Source organism: Megalopta genalis, chromosome 10 (genome assembly GCF_051020955.1).
Source record: "Megalopta genalis isolate 19385.01 chromosome 10, iyMegGena1_principal, whole genome shotgun sequence".
NCBI lineage: Eukaryota > Metazoa > Arthropoda > Insecta > Hymenoptera > Halictidae > Megalopta > Megalopta genalis.
The window spans coordinates 13,606,185-13,627,591 of record NC_135022.1 but is presented as its reverse complement, the minus strand read 5'-3'; the positions used below and the strand labels follow the sequence as shown (position 1 = coordinate 13,627,591).

The window sequence follows — 21,407 nt, the reverse complement described above, 5'->3', positions numbered from 1 at the left end:
AAATGATTGGTACATAATTTATGAAATCTTCATCACACACACACACACAATTCTGATTTGTCGTTATAATGCAAGGGGTTAATAATTTTAATAAGTCGAAGATTATATACATGTTTTTGTCGTAAATGCATAAAATCCGTAGGCTAGTTATTTGTATTCGTTTTTTGTAGCATTCCCATCACAGTTTGAATGAATGCCTATATTGTGAAGGAGATACACTTCAATTTCCTGTATGAATTTCTTATTTCCAAATGAGATCACTTTTGCACAATCCAACATTTCATAATTTATAACTCAAACCTCCGCACGCAAATTTTGAATCGAAATGAATAGGTACTTACATATACTTTATTTGAAATAGTAATTTATTTATGTATTAAATGAAATACTAGTTGAAATACTTAACTGATTTTACAAATATATAACAAGTATTTAAAATATACATATATTTTATGATATAAACATGGAATTCTTAATTGAAATAAATACTTTCTTTATTGCGCATTAAATGAAACTCTTAAATATCATGTACGTTGTATATTATTAAAAGCAAACAGATATTAAATGTGCCACTTATATTCATTAATTAAGAGAAATATAAGAAACAGCTTATTTTTCGAAAGAACATGTGTTTGTACTTTTTCTATAGATTTATTTTCTCTCATAAATATTAATTGTCAGAAATAGAATTTGAAATAATTAATAGAAATTTAGAAACATCAAATACTATCTCAAATAATAACTTTCTTTATCACAACATAAATAATTATTTCGTTAAATATTTCCAATACTTTTTCAAATAATTGAACCCGGAAAGTGTTCGAACGGTTTCAAATTAAACGATTGAGGGTTTAAAAAATGTACTTTAATTACGTATATTTTTGTAATACTTTTATTCCAGCAGCATGCTGTAAGTGTCGTGATAATACATGTGAAATATTTCAAAACAACATATTAATATTAACAGTATTTATAAAATATTAAGTATTCGAACGATTATGTATACATTTTTCACCAAAAAAAACAAGAATTTTGTATACTTTGCTGGTCCACCATGTGCACTAATTAAATCTTGTACACGTCGTTACATACCATTCGTCAATATGCGGAGATACTTTTTCAATTTTTCATCAAAAAATTTTTTCGAAATTCATATTAAATTTAAAAAATAAATTACATTTTATACATAGTTATTAACGATTGATGACGATAAATTATTTCTAATGAAATTTGCATTATTTTATTAATAACTATATAAAATCTTATTCAACTTAAAAATAACACGAGGCGGCCAATTTTGATCTGTAAAAGAGTTAACTTTATTTGCAAACAGATGAATTTGATTTGCAAAAGAACGAATAAAACCTGCAAATCTACTAAAGGATTAATTTAGAATGGAACATCTGTGTGATACTGCAATGTTTACAACTTGCCACTGGAATACAAATATCATGCAGTTCGTGATATAAGTACATTTTTTTAAATATTCAAATATTATATTCGAAATCGTTCGAATACTTACGTCGTACATTGTACATACATACTAACTCTTCTGCTCGCACGAATCGATGCGACTCTTTTTACTATCAGTCATCTCGTTTGAACGTGATCGTCGGGAAATCTTGACCTTTCGGAGCGGTAAACGAGAAAAATTCTCTGTCTGCGATGGAAACATAAATCGCAAGTGTTTTGAGCGTTTCATTGCCGAGCCCATTGACAAGTGGGCGATAAACAGAGAGTAGAGTGGAGAATCTAGCAGCAGCTGCGGCTTCACCAGTCGAAGGTGAATGACCCCGAAAGAGAGCTACAAACTAAAAAATCAATGAATACGCAGTCACGAACGTAGTTATCGACAGTCGTCGAGAAATCCAAAACATTGGAACGGGGAACTCTCTTGCGCGAATTACGGTTGAATTTATGCTTCGACGATTATTAACACGTTCCGTGCCGAGCTTTTTTTACTCGAATCTTCACACTTTGATATTTTACTAAAACTTGATGTATTACGTGCAATTATTAATTCTCGTACACATAACAACGTAACAAAAACTTATCAACGCCCATTCTTGCGGTGGAAATTGATTCTTCGGTTCTAAATTTCTTGTAAACAATTTGTTCAGTTCACTAAGTAAACATGCAAGCGTGTACCATGGATGGTACACGTGGCACGGAACGTGTTAACCCTCTAACCACGGCCGAAGTTTTTGGTTTTTCGACATGAAATCGCGGACTGGTTTTATTTGTTATTCGGACGGATCCCAAGAATTAGATCGAAAAGCATATAAACAGAAAAACGAAAAGAATTATAAAAAATTTCTTTTAATTAAAAATTAAAAACTTTTTTAATTTGGCTTTCTTTTTGTTAAATTTTACAAAATATTCAGAACGCGAATGTTACATTGCCCGCGCAATAACCGGCATGGTAAGTTTAGCGTTAATAAAACATATGAAAATGTAATTGCCTAGAAAAATTGTTGCCTTACGTTATAAACAGAGTCCAATATAGAGTACACTATTATATGATTATGTTAAAGAAAAAGAAGAAATTATGCCAGAATCTATTTCTATTTAACATGAATACGAAATATTTGTAATTAATAGATTATAGATTTTTATACCAAATAAAAATTACCAGCACTGAAAACAATAAATGCAGTGAACAGTAGATTAAGTTGGGCATAAGTAAATGTCATGTAAACAAATAGACGTAACCAGAAATCACCCTAAAAAGAAAGGCAAGAATTGTAATAAATAATAAAACTTGCAAGAAATATAAACTATAAACAGTAAGTACTTTCTTTCTTCAATATCTTTAATTAAATTCATTTTATCTTGTTACTATTTTAAATTTCAGCTACATGGGACCTCTATGTGAGCTTTTATTAATCAATTATATAATATATGCAGACTGCGGATCTTTATGCAAAATAAAAATTGTCTGAGACCATCTTAGAAAATAGATATTACATAAAAGGAAATTATTTCTTTCGATGATTGATATAAGTTGAAAATAGCGTAACTATACTATCAAATTTTACTTACGTCTACACAATTTTATATTTCAGCTACCAATTTTTGCCGTAAATTAAAAAATCCGCAGTCTAAATGTGAGTACAGAAATTTTAGCATAGATTGAAAATATTAATCATAAAGAATATCACTTATTAAAATTGATATTTTTCCATTAAGTCGATCAATATTTACTCAGTACTTGCCATAAAAGTATAAAACTCGCTGTCTAGTAATTGCACATAAGCTAGACACGATTGTTGTGAAAAATGAAGTTACGTCGTCGTTTCTCTTCGAACATCTTCAAGCTGTGAATAGTGTCTTCTAACATAAACGTGCTCGCAACGATAATCATAGGTCTATCACGGCACACGCGAAGTATTTACACGAATTGCGGTACGCCTCCATTATGCGAACGGTGGCAGTAACTGGTACACTCATCTTATCGGGAACTATCGTGCCCGCAATATAAATAAGTATTATACTTTCCCATTGTCGAACTTTATACACGAGACAAAATAAATGTAAATTTTTACTTGAGTGAAATTCTGGCAACTGTCCGCATAAAATTGGACGTATCGCGCCCGTGAAGCGAAGGAAAATCGGCAAATGTAAAATAGTATTCAAATATGGAATTGTGCTATTTTGAAGAATCTAACAAATTTAATACCGGTGAAGCGATTACAAATCCTAGAGTCTTGGTAATCTCGTCTCCATTTGCCACTTTGTTAGGAAACTTTTCAATGTACGCAAGTTTCATGTGTGCGTTTCATATACACACCCGTTAAGTTCTGTCACCATATTTTAAGCAGTTCCGGTAGCGGTTGTTTCAGACAAAATTTTATGAGATTTTATTTGCTATGAAAATTTGTTAAATAATTATATAATTTTATATATTTTATTTTTACTTTCTTTTTTTTTATATTATTTATATTTTATAGTTTTATATAATTTTATATTATTTAATGTTTAAAATTATTCCTGCTTTGTTAAAATACCATAAATAAATAAATAAATAAATAGGCACATTCTGAATCCATTAAATAATAATTTAATAATTTTATTAGTAATTTTGATTGGTTTATAACTATTCTTTCCAAGTTAAAATGCCACAAAAATGTTAGTAGGTACGTATTGGATACGTTAAGTGAAGAAAACAAATTTTGGCAAACGAAAAAAACGCGTCGACGAGTGTAAAGTAACCAAATCGTGATCTCGGCAACAACAGAAACAGCGTGTACACATCGAATTTCCGTACACGCGTAATCGCACGGTCGATTCATGAGGTGTCAGACGAAAAAGGAAGAAATGCGCAAGAAAGTGCACTACGGCTATTGTAGTGCCACCGATTACGTAAATGCTCGAGCACAATGAGATACGCAAGATGTTACTCTCCTGAACACGATAGCGTCTCGTTTCGTTTCGTTTCGTTTCGTCTCTTTCACATAGGTTCACACGAGACCGCTTTTAGCGATCGCGGCGTTGCTCGACGCGTTTTCTGCACGCACAGCCCATTCCTTGTTCCTGGCAACAATACCATTTACGGTAGCAGCAATTAACGTTGAAGAATCAGGAGCGCCTAACTCGGATACCCTATCGAGGCAGAACGTCTTCTCCACCCTCCCCCTAACCCCATAAAGAATATCGAACGTGCATGATAATTGTCAGCGATCGTGGCTTTCTGAAGTATCGCTTAACAACGAATACAAGCCAACTTTCAAACAGAGTAAATAGCGTGAACTGTCATTAGCCATTTGCGTTATAACAACGAATCAGACTCGTGACAGTAATGACGAAAATTTTGTACGTAATCTACTAAATATACAAACGCTATTCATTTCTCCTAAATCGAAACAAAATTTGATTTTTCTATTATCGAAGTCTAGGAATGAAAGTAAATATGGATTTACAAAAGCATCTTATCGTGCAGGTTTTGCACTAAAAATTAATCCTTTTGTAAATTATAGACACTCGAAATTAATCCTTTTGTAGATCGTACGTTAGATTTCTGCACTCGAAATCAATCCCTTTGTGGATCATATTCTTCTTACAAATAAAACGACCTCTACCATACATCAAAATCGGTTGTATTTTATTCTTAAATTCTAATTTTTTAATTTAACATGTCTTTGTATACTTGTTTATGAAATGATTAAAATTCCATAACAAATAATTAATTTTCATTCATCCTTAACGATTACTTATAAAATGTCATTCAATATTTTAATTTAATATGGATTTTGTTAGAAATAATTACAAATAAGCGAGTTTTATTTACAAAAGAGTGAATTTTATTTGTAAAATGGTGAGGATGATCGACAAATGGATTATTTTGAGCGCGAAAGCTGTGTTAGGGTAATTATTATAAGGACGGAGAGGTGCTAATTAACGCGATTGTGAAAGAAATTGTAGAATAAAGGATTAACATTAACATTAAAGTGTTAATGTATACAGTACGACGAAGAAAACGTTGCACCAAATAGCTAAGCAGAAATTCCGATTTTCAAGCACTTATGTACATATTGGAGAATACGAGTATTGTCAGACCAGTAATGAATATGATTTAACATTTCTTTGAATTAGTAAGCAAAGTTTATATGAAGGCACGTATTTGCAAAAGAATATCGAAGATAAACAACGCAAGAAACAACTGAAGATATATAGATACATTCACAGAAATGATTTCATTTAATGTTTCACTTCATGTTGTGGAAAATGAAAATGTAATGATTCTTTTGAACATCGGTATCTTATTTACTTTCAATTATAATACAAAAAATTCGTTTTCTCCCTACGTAACAGAGTTAGGCACTATTCGAACTTATTTTGAATTAAATATTAATCTAAGATAATTATTTGAATACATTTTTTCTAGTCGAATATTTAATTCGAATAACGATTTTTCATTATTCGTCATAAATTATTCTATTTATTCGAAAGGTGATTGTAAAATCATTCGAACAATAATGCGAATAATTGTTGACGGTTTTTGATTTTACGTAAATTTATACGAATACATACATATATATACATGTACGAATACATATGTATAGGATCAGTTCAATTCCAACTTCTTACAGAATTATAAAATTGCCAATGCTTTTCGTAGAAAACCGTAGATAGATTATTTAGTGGTGCATCAATGATCAATCTGTCCAAAAATAATAAACTTTCCGATGCAGCATCTGAAAACAGGAATACGGAAAAGATAAATCGATAAACTATTAAAAAAAAATCACTTTAAAACAAATCGATTATTTCTCGCATGAGTTCCTATACAGATAAACTCTTATTCGACTAAGTTCTTATTCTAATAAAACCTTGTTCGTTCAAATTTGTATCTAGATAAAGTCTTATTCGATTGAATATTTATTCGACAGCGACGAATAAAATTTGATTCGTTAGTCTTTATCTGTTACCCGTCATCCGAATACAATTTTGGCTAACTCTGCTATATTTATAGATATACTGGAAAAAAAGTCGCGCGAACGCGAGTGAAACGTATTTAAAAAACCGCAAACCGCGATTGAAACGGGGTCGAAAGTAACCGTGCAAATCAAAATCCTGTCGAAAGAGTCTCGTGTACATTGTAATTGTAACTGTGTTACATTAAACAGTGATCGAAGGCCGGCTGTTAAAAACGCGACGGTTCGAAGCCAAAGAATGCAGCAGGTTAAATTCCGTCTCGAATCTACGCTGCTGTTTACCCGTGCAAAATGGCATCAATATTATCCGTGTGGTATCGTTAACGAAGGAAAAGACATGCAACGTCCGGCCATTATTCTTGACGGAGTCACGGCTCTTTGTTAGTGAAATTTACGTACGACCGAGAATTCCGTTCAAGGTAGACTACCTTGGCAGGCTTCGGTGTCCAGACGGGTCGTCAGAATTCTTCTCATTGTCAGCCTATGTTTCTCCTTTTCACCTGATACTCGCAGCTACGATGAACGTTAAAAGTGAAAACCGATGAATACATCGACGCAATCGTTTCTGCAGGTGCCTAAGAAAGAACCCAAGATTTTTCGCCGTTCGAGAGATTCCTATTATTCCGATGAAATCGACATCGGGATTCCGATCCACCAAATTATTCGATAGTTCGGTCTACAAGCGAGTTAGTTGAGCAATTTCGCGGTGAACGCGGCGAAGACCGGGGGTCGAAAGTATATATATCGATTGCATATAATTTAACCATTTGCGGTCGAAAGTGTTTCCTCCCTTCTATTTCAGAATTTGCTATTACGTTATGGAATTCGATCGTATCCCTATAATGGAACCTTGCACACTATTTGGAGCGGTTGAAGGATATCACAATTGAGGCATTGAGTGCAAAAACATCTTAAGTGAAATTAAGTTGTTTTCGCGGAATCCATCGCGATCGCATTCTTCGATCTTCAATGGCTAAGTAGATGAAATTCTGGAACACGCGTTCACGATTTTCTCGTCATCAATGTTTGCCGAACAATCTTGCCATCAGTCGCATCATATTGCATTTCTCTCAAACTGCCATCAGAGCAAATAAAGCGTGCTACTGTGATCGTATTATTAAAATATTTTTTTAATTATTTAGTGTGCATATCGTAACTGCAATTAAGCGAAAGTGATACGAGTTCTAACTCTTCGAAGTGATACATGATGAGAAAGAAATAGAAGGCGAAGAAATCGTACAGAAGATAGAAGCTGCATTAAATATAAAAATGAAACAGTTTGTTGGAAAAAATTTAAGTGCATCAGTATAAGTTGTTTAAAAAAATATGTCACGGACGATCTTCCAGGTAACACGTTCGTTCAAGCGCTTGCTGAAGATTGCAATTTCTTCTGTATTATTATGATGTATTATTTCATTCTCACCATCTACCAGGGTGTCCCAAAATTATGGCACTTCCGGGAAATGAGAGGTTCCTGAGGTCATTCGAAGTCACTTTTTCCTTAGCTAAAATGCAATTCGCGGTTTTGTTTACGAGTTATTGTCGAAAAACAGTGACCAATGAGAGGCGAGCTCGGCAACTGCTAGGTGGTCGATCCAGCGAGCGAAGGCTTCGGGCAACGTTCGAAGCAACGAACAAGTCACGGAACGTGAACTTCTCGAATTTTGTTACCACGTGACAGTGATAATTTTAAGAAAAACGCTGTTCATCTTTTCATTTTAGAATGTCCGAAGAATATCTATTAATTTTTCAGACCCGAAATAGTAAGTAGTTTATTCGTGACAGCCGTTTTAATTATTAATTGAGCCGTTTACAAGGAAGATTAACAATAAAGAACCTCGTAAAATTACGCAAAAGATATTTCTGTTTCAATAATTCCATATCCAAACGGAAGTCAACGAACGATTCGCACACAAAGCTAATTTAATAATAAATAGTCACTTAAGGAACACGAAGGATACGTTGGTTTAAGAATTATAAAGAATATCATTAATAGTAAACTCACCCATTTAGTCGAGGATGCATTTGCTGCTGGGAAATGTGGGTCACGATTCGCGATGTCGGTGCACTGACCTCGTACAATGTACAGCTGATCCCAGGTCGATGGCCATACCAAGCAAAGGATACGATCGGAGGGACCTCAGGTATTAACGGTATGGTCAACACGGAGTTCACTTTCTCAGCACTGTCACCAAACACCGGTCACTTAATTAAAATCACTGACAATTTCAAGTTACGAAGATATCCGATGAAGTGTTTTCCTCTTCTGCCGTCACACGATCACTGCGCGACTTCGAATTGCAAAGACAGCACGGAACGCGGCCGGCGCAAGATCGCGAGTGGAAATTGTCGGGTGACTTTTGTACGTGCAGCTGTACGTAATTGTTTATGAGCGGCGATTTTGAATTCGGGACTTTCCATCTGCAGAACTTTTAATTGCACCCTAGCCACCCATGCAATCGTGGCATTAATCATGCATATCGCGTGGATCGGCAAAATAACTGACTATTAATGCAAAAATCGATGTCGAGTCTGGTCCGACATACGACAAACGGTTGAAATAGATTATAGCTATCATGGCAAATTTTTGATATACTATGCGACACTACTGTTCTAGCATGTACATTATTATTTTAGTCGTATAGATGTGCAATTTGCAGATATACTAACATTTATAAATAATATATTACTAACATTTTCGATAACCTAAAGCAACTGTTTCTTAAAGGCTTAAAATTGTATGAAACTTTTTTCATGTGCAAGTAGTGGCATTTTTCTTTCTGGTAATCTTTAACTTGATCTTTTTGAACGTAAAACTGATCCTCACCCTTGCACTATAATAATGCAAGGAATTAAATTGCACACGTCCAATGTTGTAAAAACTCCGTGAAATTCGCAGTCCATTAATAACGCAATGAATTCCTTTTATTTAGTTTAATGATCTCCAAATGGACGGCTCAGAAGCCAGTCAGTGTTCATTAAGTTCATTACCCTTAAAATTGAGACGAATAAGGATTCTGCGAATTAGCTGTAAGAAAAAAAATAACAATGCCACTAATAATGCGAAGCACAATTTTTATTATAAGATGACGTACAAATGAACATAATAATCAGAAGAGATGCAAACGAAAAATGTCAATGTTTTTTTTTTTTAGAAAAAACAACTCCCTCTAAACAGTTTATTATTCATTCCGTGGCCAATACAAGTGCTGCTATCTATTGTTTATTTATGAAGAAATCGCGACTATATTGATTTATCGACCGAAAGCTCCTAGATAAAGATGTATTTGCACTGCGTAACCCATTTTGAAAGAAAAGCGGACTTACACTGATTGGCTTTTGAACCGTCCAAATGTAGATTGTCTTTATAAGGCTGAGAAACGAGTACAAATAAATTGAGTTGTTTCTACGTATAGTTCCACGATGCAAGAACAAATACACTAATCCTGAAGTCTTGTAAGACAAGGACATACATTTGTTTGTTTCCAGAGTCGCGTGAAGGGGCGACAAATAAATTAAGCTGGTCCTAAAGTTCCACAGAGGGAGGGAAAATAAAAAAAAATTAGACTATTCCTAGAGTCCTGTCAAGTAAGAGCAAATAAATCAGACTGTGTCTGGAATCCTGCAAAGCAGGGGCGAATAACCTAAATCGTTTCTGGCGTCCTGCGAAGCAGGAACAAAGAAATTGAACTGTTTCCATAGTTCTGTAAAGCAAGGGCAAATAGATTTATTTCTGGAGTCCAATGAAACATTGACAAATAAGTTGGAATACATCCAGTGTCCCGCAACGAAAACGTATAAATGAATTAGGCTGTCTCTATTGTTTCTAAATAAGGACAAACATATCGGATTGTTTCTAGAGGTCGAATAAACTGGATCCACTTGCAAGCGAAGCACAGACCAACTCTGAAGTTTTTATAATTATGAATGGTAAGTGAGATATTTTATCTTCAACACATTCCGTGTCACGTGTACCATCGATGATATATGCTTACATGTTTATTTAATGCGCTAAAAAATAGTTTATGACAAATTTAGAACTGAAGAATTAATTTCCACCGCAAGAATGAGTCATAATAAGTTTGTTTCATCGTTATATATACAATTAATAATTGCATATAATATATCAAGATTTAAAATATCAAATGGCCAGTGTGAACAGTCGAGTAAAAATAACTCGGCGCGGAATATGTTACTCTATGACTGCTATAGTCGCGTATGTGCGTCCAGAGAAGACCATCGGCGTGGACTATAGACGCATATGTACGTATCGGTCCGGCAATTGTTTCTATTTTATAGCCGTCATGTACACATGACTCCATAACAATTTTAATTATAAAAAAATGCACCGTAATTATATCATTAACAAAATTTATCCGATTTATATTATTATTAAAGTATATTGTAATTACACGTTTAGAAAAGTATAACATAATTACATTATTAACAGTTTGACTGCGCGTCATCCGTATATGGGTGACAAAATTATTTAAAGTCTCGATTTCCTATTAAACCAATTTAACGATACCACGTGTTTTATTTCTGTACCTTGCTCTATTAACTTGATATCATTGCACGTTATTTCTGGTTATTACTAGTACAATAAATCCTTCCTAATTGACGCTCGGATTGTGCACAAAAATGGATAATTTCGGAAGAGAAGATACGATTATTCCAGCCTTGCGGCTCGTTTTTATAGTTACCGGAGGCTGCAAGACAAAAATAATCGCATCTTCTCTTCCCAAATTGTCCATTTTTGTGAACAATCTGAGCGTCAATTAGAGAGAATTTACTGTACACGTAATTATTAAGAGCATATAATAGAAAATTTGCGCGACACGTATTTCCCAACATTTCACTGGTTCGAGCAGGTCCCCGAAAAGAACCATAATATCTGTTTCAACACGAGTCGCTCGTGTTACTTATGTCACAAACAATCCAAGAAAGATTTTCTCTGGAAACGACAAAACCCGTAGAAAGCCGATTCCGTTTCAGTTTAGAGTAACGGGTACCCGTGACGGACGCTAATAAGTTTGTGGTCGGGTTTTGAATTGACGGCAGGTCATACGGAACGTGAAAGTGCACCGCAATCGCTGTTGTCGGGACATCACCGAGCCTCGTCGTGCCCGATTCAGGTGAGATTCTATTTCTTTGTGCGGAATGCAGGACATTTTACTGACTTTCATGAACGGACCACAATGCGTCTGGAATAGCTGCTGCTAGAAACTACCCTCGCTTCTTCTTCTTAAATTTAGTCCAGTTTTCTCCTTTAGAATTTATGCGCCAGCAGTTTTCTCTTTTTAACTGCTACGGTTACCAAGTCATTTTAATCGCGGGTATTTAAATTGTCACCTAATTACTCAATTTTTCACGATTAATGTAAATAAATCGTTTGTTAAACTGGAAACAATAGAAAGTCTTAATACGTCTGCAAGACATATTTTCGAAAACATGCTTTGAAAAGTTGAAGAACAAAGCTGAAAACGATCACAAAATGTGAAATTTTGTGAAAGATAATAATTTGATACAGAGTTGTGTGCAGAATCACAATTGGATTACTCAAGGAATTATAATTACGAAGTCATTCAATTACATTATGGTTTTATTACATTTGAATTAGTAAATCAGATCTCCATTCTATTAAATTACAACGTTGCAATTAGTAATTGCAACTGAGTAATTCAATTATATTAATTACGAATTATAATGTAATTGAATTAAAATTATGGATTGAAAAATAATAAGAGATTTAAAGAACCGCGCGAACGTTTGAAACAGAAGGATAGTAATATTTATAAATTCATAATGTCTGAACCGAAATAAATCGTAATTTGGAGAACTATATTTCAATTATATCGTATTTGAATTGCATTTTATTCGAATTAAACTCGTCATTAAAATAATTATCAATTGTATTAACTGAAAAGTTTGAATTATGTATTTAAGTAACAAAACAGTTGTGTGTGTGAATTACTATGGAATTGAAATACAATGTAATTAAATTGCGAAATTGAATCAGCACAATTCTGACTCTATGCGTCAATTGCAAGAGATACGTGCCATACATACATTTAATTCTTTCTTTAATAATATTAACAGATTGAAAATGAAACATCGATACTTTTCAATTACTCTAATTTGTCCAATGTTTTGAACTACTGCTACTCATTTTTGTCATGAACGCATAACATCCGTAATCTGTTCATAAACATCGTCAATTGTATAGTTATGTAAAGTATTAATAAAGAATATCAATTTTCGAGTGGAATGTAATTGTGCAGGTTTCTGGTATTCTTTCATTACGATAGAAGTAATAGAATTCTATCTGCATAACGAAACATAAGATTGCAGCGTAAAATCATCTTCAGATAATTTCTCATTGTGTCTCTGTATACAATGCCATTTATTATGTAACGGTCTTATCGCTTGGAACTAATTTATTTTTACGCAAAATGACAAATCATAATTTTTAAACGAAATGGAATATACACTGCCGCTCAAAAGTTATGTGGACACTTGCCGATTTCATAGAATGAATTCTATTGTGAATGCACATGTATATAATGTACCTTGATAACATCAAGTTGAACAATTTAAATATTTAAATCCTTTAAATAAATAAAAGTTTACGCAAGAAAAAAATTAGAAAAAAAATATTGATCGAAACATTTATTTTTGAAAACGTTTATGGGAAGTTTTACAACCGGAGTGGAACCCAATTGACAGTGAAATAATGAAAAAAACAGGCCAGTATGCCAGGACCAATTAATGCGGTTATAAAAGCACACGGCGGATATATTGATATAAGAAGATATAATTGCTGTCCACTATTATTGGTAAGCTATTTGATTAATTATTAGTTGAATGTGATCTCTAATTCTGTACAAATTCATAATTTTTTTTTAGATAGTAATAAGAGTTAAGGAGGAGAGGCAGTGTACATGTGTAACAAAGAATATATAAAAATTGGAGCTGCTCGCAATTGCTGTCAATCCTTCGCTTGCGATGTGATATTGGAGACTTCTGTTGAAAAAAAAAAAAAAATGTCCCACAAGAATGCGACAGTCGTAATGACAGTACCGATATTATTATTGTATAGCATATATAATATATATTATATATATAATATATATATATATATAATAATTATCGCTTTGACAAAATAATAGCAGAGTCTAAGTATGTTACTTCTTCGGTCGCCTCGATTGCAAGTCATGAAACTGTTCGCATCATGGTCTGTTACATTGAAAAATTTGCACTTCCAACATTTCTCTCATATATCAAGCGTAATGAGCCGTGGCAAAAAACTAAGCGATCGTAAATTACAATCAGTTAGAAGCCTAAAGCGAGAAAATTTTTTAGTCTTATGCATAAATTACGTTGTGGATGGAGGTTGTAATATTTTTATATCATTTCCTCGAGAATTTGCAATGAATAGAGTAATTTTCAATCGATGATCTTCAGCGATATAAATTATGATCAAGCTTCGTGCTAATGCTGACCTAGAAAATCTATTATGTATTAGTCGAAGATACAATAAGCATCTGCGATATTTAAAAACCATCATTAGCTAGGCATTCACGGTTTATTAGCAGACTGCGGGTTTGATGTATTTACAACAAAAATGAATAGATCGAATGCGAAACAGCGAAATCATTCGAAAAATTTAAAAATTCTGTTGCATTGTTTCCAGCTAATTAAGATGATTGTGCACCGAATTTTTAATTTGCACGAAGATCTGCAGTCTATTAACCATCATCGCTTCATGTTTCAAGCAATTTTACGTGAACGTGAATAATGCAACTTAAACTCACCGCCATGAGCTAGCCATTACGTAAAGTACCTATTTACCTGAAGTTTGCATTCAACAATCCATGACAAAGCGAATTTATAGGAATTTCAGATGTACAGTAATTCTTCATTATTTTAACAAATAATACAAAGGTTCTTACCATTCCTTTACATAGATACGTTCTTATTGTAGTTTTATATTTCTTAATCAAAATAACTAATCAGTTCCTTTTTAACAGGATTATTAAAGATATTTCGACCTTCACATCTTCCTTATCTTTCGTTTAACCATTCGCTGAAGTTAGAATACTTTTTCGTGAACTGTGAACTGTCTTGTATCGATAGTATTTGTCGAAAATTAAAAATTTAGTGTACAAAGACTTTTTATTATTGATAATTGATAACTGTAACAATCGATATGAGAAAAGTTGTTGCATAATTATTATTTTGATTATTATGATTATGATTATTATTTTGTTATAAATAATAGTTACATATGATTCAAATTTTCTTTTGGTTAGTCATAATCGTTGAATCTCTATTTCTATAAACTCTGTTTTCATCAATTAGGAAAATTCTATATAAACAACCTGTAAAGTTGATATAATTTGCAAAAAAATGAACACGATGCAGAAAAGTCCGAAAGAAAACTCTGCTGAGTTTCGTCCCTTAACCTTATCGCATTTGAACCCGAAAACAGCGATTTCCCTGTCGCCAAGAGAAAAAGAGACGCGAAAAGACAATTTCCGCGGACGAAATTGTGAAAGCGTCGTGTTTTGCTCTTCCGACTGAAAGAGGCGTTAATTTCCGGAGTTTTTTTTTTCCCTCCCCCCGATTCCGACCGAGAGGGGGTGTGATCGTTCGATTACGTCTGCCGGATTTGCAGCGATTACGCAAGCGGCGATGTAGAAAGTCGAACGTTTAAGGTAAGAAAAGAGTCGCTCGCTCCGACTTCCTGCAAATTAGCGAATGTTTACATCCCGGAGACTCGAGGAAGTTCGCATGAGACTTTCCTCGCGCGGAGGAGCCGGTTTAATTGAATTATTGCCGGCAGGAGGAAGTCGGGGAGACGCGAGTCCTTTCCCAGAAAGGAACTCGTCTGCTTGATTAAGTAAGAGTTCTCTGTTCGGAAATGATTTCCTGAGAACGGCCGAGGACGCTGCTTAGGAGCAGCAGTCTTTCAATTAGGCGACTCATAATTAATGGAATTCACTAGGAACTCCCGAGTTACAGATCATCTGCACCGCAAGGCAAACGATTTAGAATTAGCCGCGCACTGTCCTCCTCCCGATAACTGCGCGGTTTTCAAGGCGGGCTACCGTGCGTGTGGACTAATTGGGCACAAATACATATCTCAGGATTCATTAGCTAACGGTTCGCTTCGAGCACCTTGGCGCTAACAAGGAAACCTCACAGCTGACGACCGTCCGTACGTTCATGAAGTTTAAAAGGACGGCTTGAACACTAATTCTACCGACGTTCCGTCAGTATCTATTTCTACCGAAAGTGATCAAATATAAATAAAACAACTTTTTAAATAAATATTATATTCTTTCCCAGTTGATTACAGCAATCAGATCTGGATAAAAATATAGGTAAACTTGCGAAAGAGACCTGTCGCCGATCAAGATGGTGTTTTGAGAGGGATGGAGGGAGGATGGGGCCTCAAATATAAGATATTATATAATAATAGTAATATAAGATATTAATTAATTAATTCAAGATATTAATGAAAAACACACTCTTAAGCTACTACTACAATGAATCCTGCGTACACCTGCATGTTTACAGCGGCGTGTGGGTCAGCAGAGGTCCCCTACTTTTCCCAGTGGCCACTGTAACGGGTGAACTTCTGGAGAAGGTATCTTCTTCACACAAAATTGAAAGCTCATTTTCGGGAATTTCAAAGATATTTAATGTTAATGTACGTGAGAATAGTTAGGGTGTATCAATTGCTTCGCTTGCTCGAAAAATAAACTAACCCAGGTCAGATCAGATGTTTAGACACCCTATAGACATTGAAACCGGTGTCGCTCCTACTTTATCGACTGTCGGACAGGCGAAGCGGCACGATAGTCGAAACTACCACAGCGAGGATACGTGTATTAGTAATGGGGAACGTGGTTTTGAACGTGTATTAACCCTTTGCACTCGAGTGGCGAGTCTGAGGCACCACTGAAATTATTGTATCACGTTCTAATATCATTCTAATATAATATTATTAAATAAATTAATATATATATATATATATATAGATAGATAGATATTAATTTATTTAATAATATTATATTAGATTATTTATTATATTTAATAATATTATATTATTATTATTATATTATTATTTAATAATATTATTATATTATATTATTATAAATATTATTAAAAGCATAACTGTTCTTATAAATCAGGAGACTCAATTTCGTATGCATAAAATGCACCTTGTCGTATAAAATGGAATTACTGTAAGTCAGAAAAATTATTTTAGATTTACTGTTAAAATGGCTTCGAGTGCAAAGGGTTAAAAGCATACGTGTACACGTGTGCGCGTGCACTTCGTATACACGTACTTCAGTACGTGTCATAACAAGGACACGTGTACCCGTGAATTATTTCACGTACGTTTAAATACATATATGTATTAATTCACATGTGTTTCGTTACACGTATATTTATACGTTTTTATTTAAATTAATGTAATTTTTTAAATGTCAATGTTAATTTACGGATGAGACATAGCACGTATGCCTTGTAAATGATTGACGTCAATCTGGGCGAGTGTCATCATCGGCGATAGGTAGCATCGTCGCGATTGTCGACTGTTATCAGAAATCGCCAACTCATTGGTTTTTTCTTTCTATCAAAACAGAGAACTCGTTAAATAAATGTTGTTAACAACAATTAAGTTAATTAATTAATTATAACAATTAAATTAAATTAATTAAATTAATGTTAATAAAAACATTATGTTAATTTGTTAAGAATATGTTAAGAAGACATTATACTCATTTGTTAAAAACATATGTTATACAGGGTGTAACTGGCAACAGGGGGCACAGGCGAGCTCCATGTGACTCTTCATAAGAAAACATGAAAAAAAAGTTACTCTATATTTTTGTCGTATCTTTTTATGACACCCTTTTTTTCATGGACACCCTGTATTTTTCAGCAGAATAAGGGCATACCTTTGAAAATTATTGCGGAAATCTTAACCGAGCTGCAAATGGCGGACAATTTCAGAACATTGCCGAATGAAAAAAATGTATTCAAGATGAGTGGGAGCAATTAGATCAAGAAGCTATTAAAAAGCTGTAATAATATTTCAAAGATAGTAGTGACTGTTAATAAATGTAAAGGAGGAGCCACAAAATATTAAGCATGAAATATCATTCCTTAATTTATTGCTATACATGATTTATTGTTACTATCATTTTGTACCACTGCATTCCTATAAAAATTCTTCTTTTTTTTCAAATAAAATTGTTTAGACTGACGAAATGCAATTCTATTTCATTTGTGTACGGTATTTTGCAAGATCGTATAGAAACGAAACCTTGGTTGTAATGTTAAATAAATAAAAATTACGTTAATTTTAAAGTGTTAGTTAATATTAAGAAGTTAATATTAAAAACAATTATTATATATGTAGTGGTAAAAGAAAGTATTAATTGAAATAGTATTCTCTTAAGATGTATTGGAAATAATTATTTGAAAAAATATTTCACGTGCTTAAGTTCCTATTAATTATTTCAAATTTCATTTTCTTACGATTAATATTTATGGGAGAAACTAAACTTATAGAAAAGGTACAAATACGTACTGTTTCAGAATACAATATTTTTCTTACATTTCTCGCAATTAAGCCTCAAAGTTCTGTGCCGGTGTCATTTTAGACCCGCGCTGGCTTCGGGCACCCTCTACCACCACCTCCACCGCTACAGCGGCGGGAACAACTTGTGTGCATTTCTGTACCTGTCTCGAAGCGGTTTGAACCCTTTGCACGCGAGGGAACCTCGGGGAACTGTGATTGCGTTTGTATTAGTGAAATATCGGCGTGAGTCGGAAATGACCCCGACACAGCACCACTCGGAGGGTTAATGAATGTAATTGGAATATTTAACATTTGTTTGCTTTTAACAATGTACATATAAACACGAATGTTAGGACATCCTCGCAGTTGCCGGGTTGCCAAAATTTCGTGGAAGTCATATTTAAATGTTTCATTTCACGTACAATAAAGAAAATGTTTATTTCAATTAAGTATTTCAGACTGATATGAAAAAATATGTATATATTCTACACACTTACTAAATATATTTGTAAAATCAATTATAAGTATTTCAACTAATTCTTCATTTAATTTAATACATACTAATACAGTTCCATCGTATTTCAAATGAAGCATGTGTAACACAGTTGAAAGCAACGGTATTTGCACAAATGTTTATATTCCTTAATTGAAATATTTTTAACCCAGATCTATATAAACAATTTCGCATGGACAATAAAACACAAAATAACTCTTTTACGTAATAATTAGAAGATATTTATTTTTTTTTTTTTGCATTTTAGACATATACATTCTTTAGAAAAAAAGACTCTAGAAATTGAAAAGATTATATTTTGTTTCAGTAATTTAGATACTGTTACTCAAATTAAAATAAAATTTATTTTGTACACCGTATTTTTTACAGATGGTGGATCTCTTCGGTAAACATTTTACCCAAACATATTTTTCACGTGTACAACAGACGTTTGTGGTTTTATTTATTTTTTTGCAATATCCAATCTGACACGTTTTTCGTTTCTCAGAAATTACAGTGGAATCTGTTGATGTTTCCTCCATAGTTTTTGTTTCTTGTACCTGTGAATCTCAAAATTCGGTGGCATTTTACTATTTTTAGTTCCTCTTCACATTTCTTCACCCTAAAATTTTACTTGCAACTGGAAATTTTACACACACAATTGAAAGTTTATGCACTATTGTTATTTCAAGTTGACATTATCGCGTCGCAGATATGAAAGAAAATGTGCTTAAGCATGTGGCTTGCGCCTAAGACACAATAGGATGACATTTTCTTTCGAAAAACTAAACAGTAATAATTAGTTTGATAACGGTGAATTACAGTAGATAACGTTAAATCACGGTAGACAACGGTAAAGAACATAAGATTATTAGAGAAAAAAAAAACAGAAAAAGAAGAGAGATAAACATAGAAAAATGAAATAACTATTATAGAGAAAGTCGTGCAGTAAGTTGAGAAAAGGCGAAAATATTGAAGTTAAAAATTTTGCTTAAAGTTTAAAAAGCGATCATTTGACCGATCAGGTTTAGTGTTAAAACTCGAATAATCGCGCAGAATATTTCAGCACTTTGAAGAAACAATCGAAACAAGTGCAAATGTCAAATAGAACTCTGCGTTCGATAAGCGGCTAATTACTGGCTGAAACAAGACTGCAGGTTTTCTACACTAAAAATTCGTTCTATTGCAAATTATATTCACCTTTTTTTAAAATCAAATTCACCTTTTGTAAATCAAATTCTATCTTGTTTTATCAAACTATTTTAATAAAAATCTTGAACTAGATTGAACTTTTTCAGATCACATTCACCTTATCGGCCTTCAAATGAACTCTTTTGCAGGTCTTACTCGTACTTTCTAGATATCAAATTCATTGTTCTGCATATCAAACTCATCTCGCTAGTTATTTATAAAGCTCAATTCAATTTTTAAATTTAACCCCATGCCTGACGATTTATTTTCAAAGAAACGTGCGTATGAGACGTACGCGTGAGAAACTATTACATATTTCTGCTGGGAGCCAATATTTACGACTTTAATTCATTAAAAATGCATTTATAATTATTTAAACATCGTGCGTCAGTGTAGTCAAAAACAAATTCAACAACCTTTAAAATGTTCACGTGATCGTGACGAGACACCTTTACAGAAAATGTTCGGAATCGATTTTCTGCGAACAGTGAACGTTTGACAAGAGAAAAATGTTATTTATATAAATTCTACTTAAAAAGATTCAGTCACAAGTCGATAGTTAAGTTTATAATCAGGCTTCCTGATCGATTCTGCTCGATGAAAGGATGAAGCCGAGCAGAAACGACAACATTATGCAAAATTATTTTTATGGGAACTCACCTTTTACAGCTCCTCGCTGCTTCGTCATCATCTGTCGGCGCACCAGCACCTGAATCCTACAAAGACAAATAAAAGCGATTAGTAAAAAAAAAATGATCGCAGTTAAATTAGACCCCTCATTTCGAGAGGAAGCAAGCTATACGTGCCGCTTACACAGTGATTTGAATAAAGTACTACTGAGAATTGTTCGAACGATGCCCATGACCGATTTCGTTTTTATTGACACAGTTTCTAGAAGAAACAGTAAATTATTGCTCGTTAACTTGTTACCCACTTTTTCTTTGTTACAATGCAGCAATCATATCTCAAAAATCATCGTTTTACTCTCTCGTTAGAAAAACAAATTCCAGTATTAAAAAGAAAATTAATTTTCCACAAATATTAATAGATATTACCGCTATACATAATAAAAATCTTTAAATATGTATATTTTATCCAAATACGTACTTTGATTTAAATTTAAATTTCCGCTTACAATTACTGAAAATTCTACCGGAGTATTAATTGTAATATTCTAGAAGTCATAGTAAAAAAACAACAAAAAAATTATGTTTTGCCCAATAAATTAAGACAAGCGCAGTATTCGATTTATATGGAATTCAGAAGAAAATTAATAACTTCTATTAGGGAATGAAATTTCTATTATATTTTTTTTTAAGAGGACACGAAAATGTGCCGATTCATGTAAGAAAAATACAATATCGTTAATAAAGTTAAGCTGATCTTAATTTCCAATAACTTAATGATATACTTTTATTTATAAAAATTTGTTTAACAATTTATCGGAGATATAAGAAAAATAAAAATGATTATATACGTATAGGAAAATGAAAAAGATAATCATATTCTGGAAAAAAGATTCTTGTACAAGGTGTATAATAATTATGTGTCACGATTCTAGCGTGATTCTACACTTCTAGGTCGGTGAAGACCTGCTAACAAAAAATGGATCGCAAAATTGTCTTCGAACTTGAAAATCAAGGTCCAAGAATTAAATTTTTTTATATAGCAATATAAAATATACAATATT

At 33.2% G+C, this 21,407-nt stretch overlaps 1 protein-coding gene across 7 annotated transcripts in view; it reads right to left on the bottom strand.

The window, feature by feature from the left end:
* ssh (Protein phosphatase Slingshot) overlaps positions 1-21,407 on the bottom strand; it is a 176,091-nt gene that overhangs the window by 147,924 nt on the left and 6,760 nt on the right. For all 7 annotated transcript variants that reach the window (XM_033469994.2, XM_076524764.1, XM_076524768.1 and 4 more), the window contains exon 2: positions 20,378-20,433. In XM_033469994.2, coding sequence (XP_033325885.2) covers positions 20,378-20,433 — 56 coding nt within the window. The remainder of the gene's footprint in view (positions 1-20,377; positions 20,434-21,407) is intronic.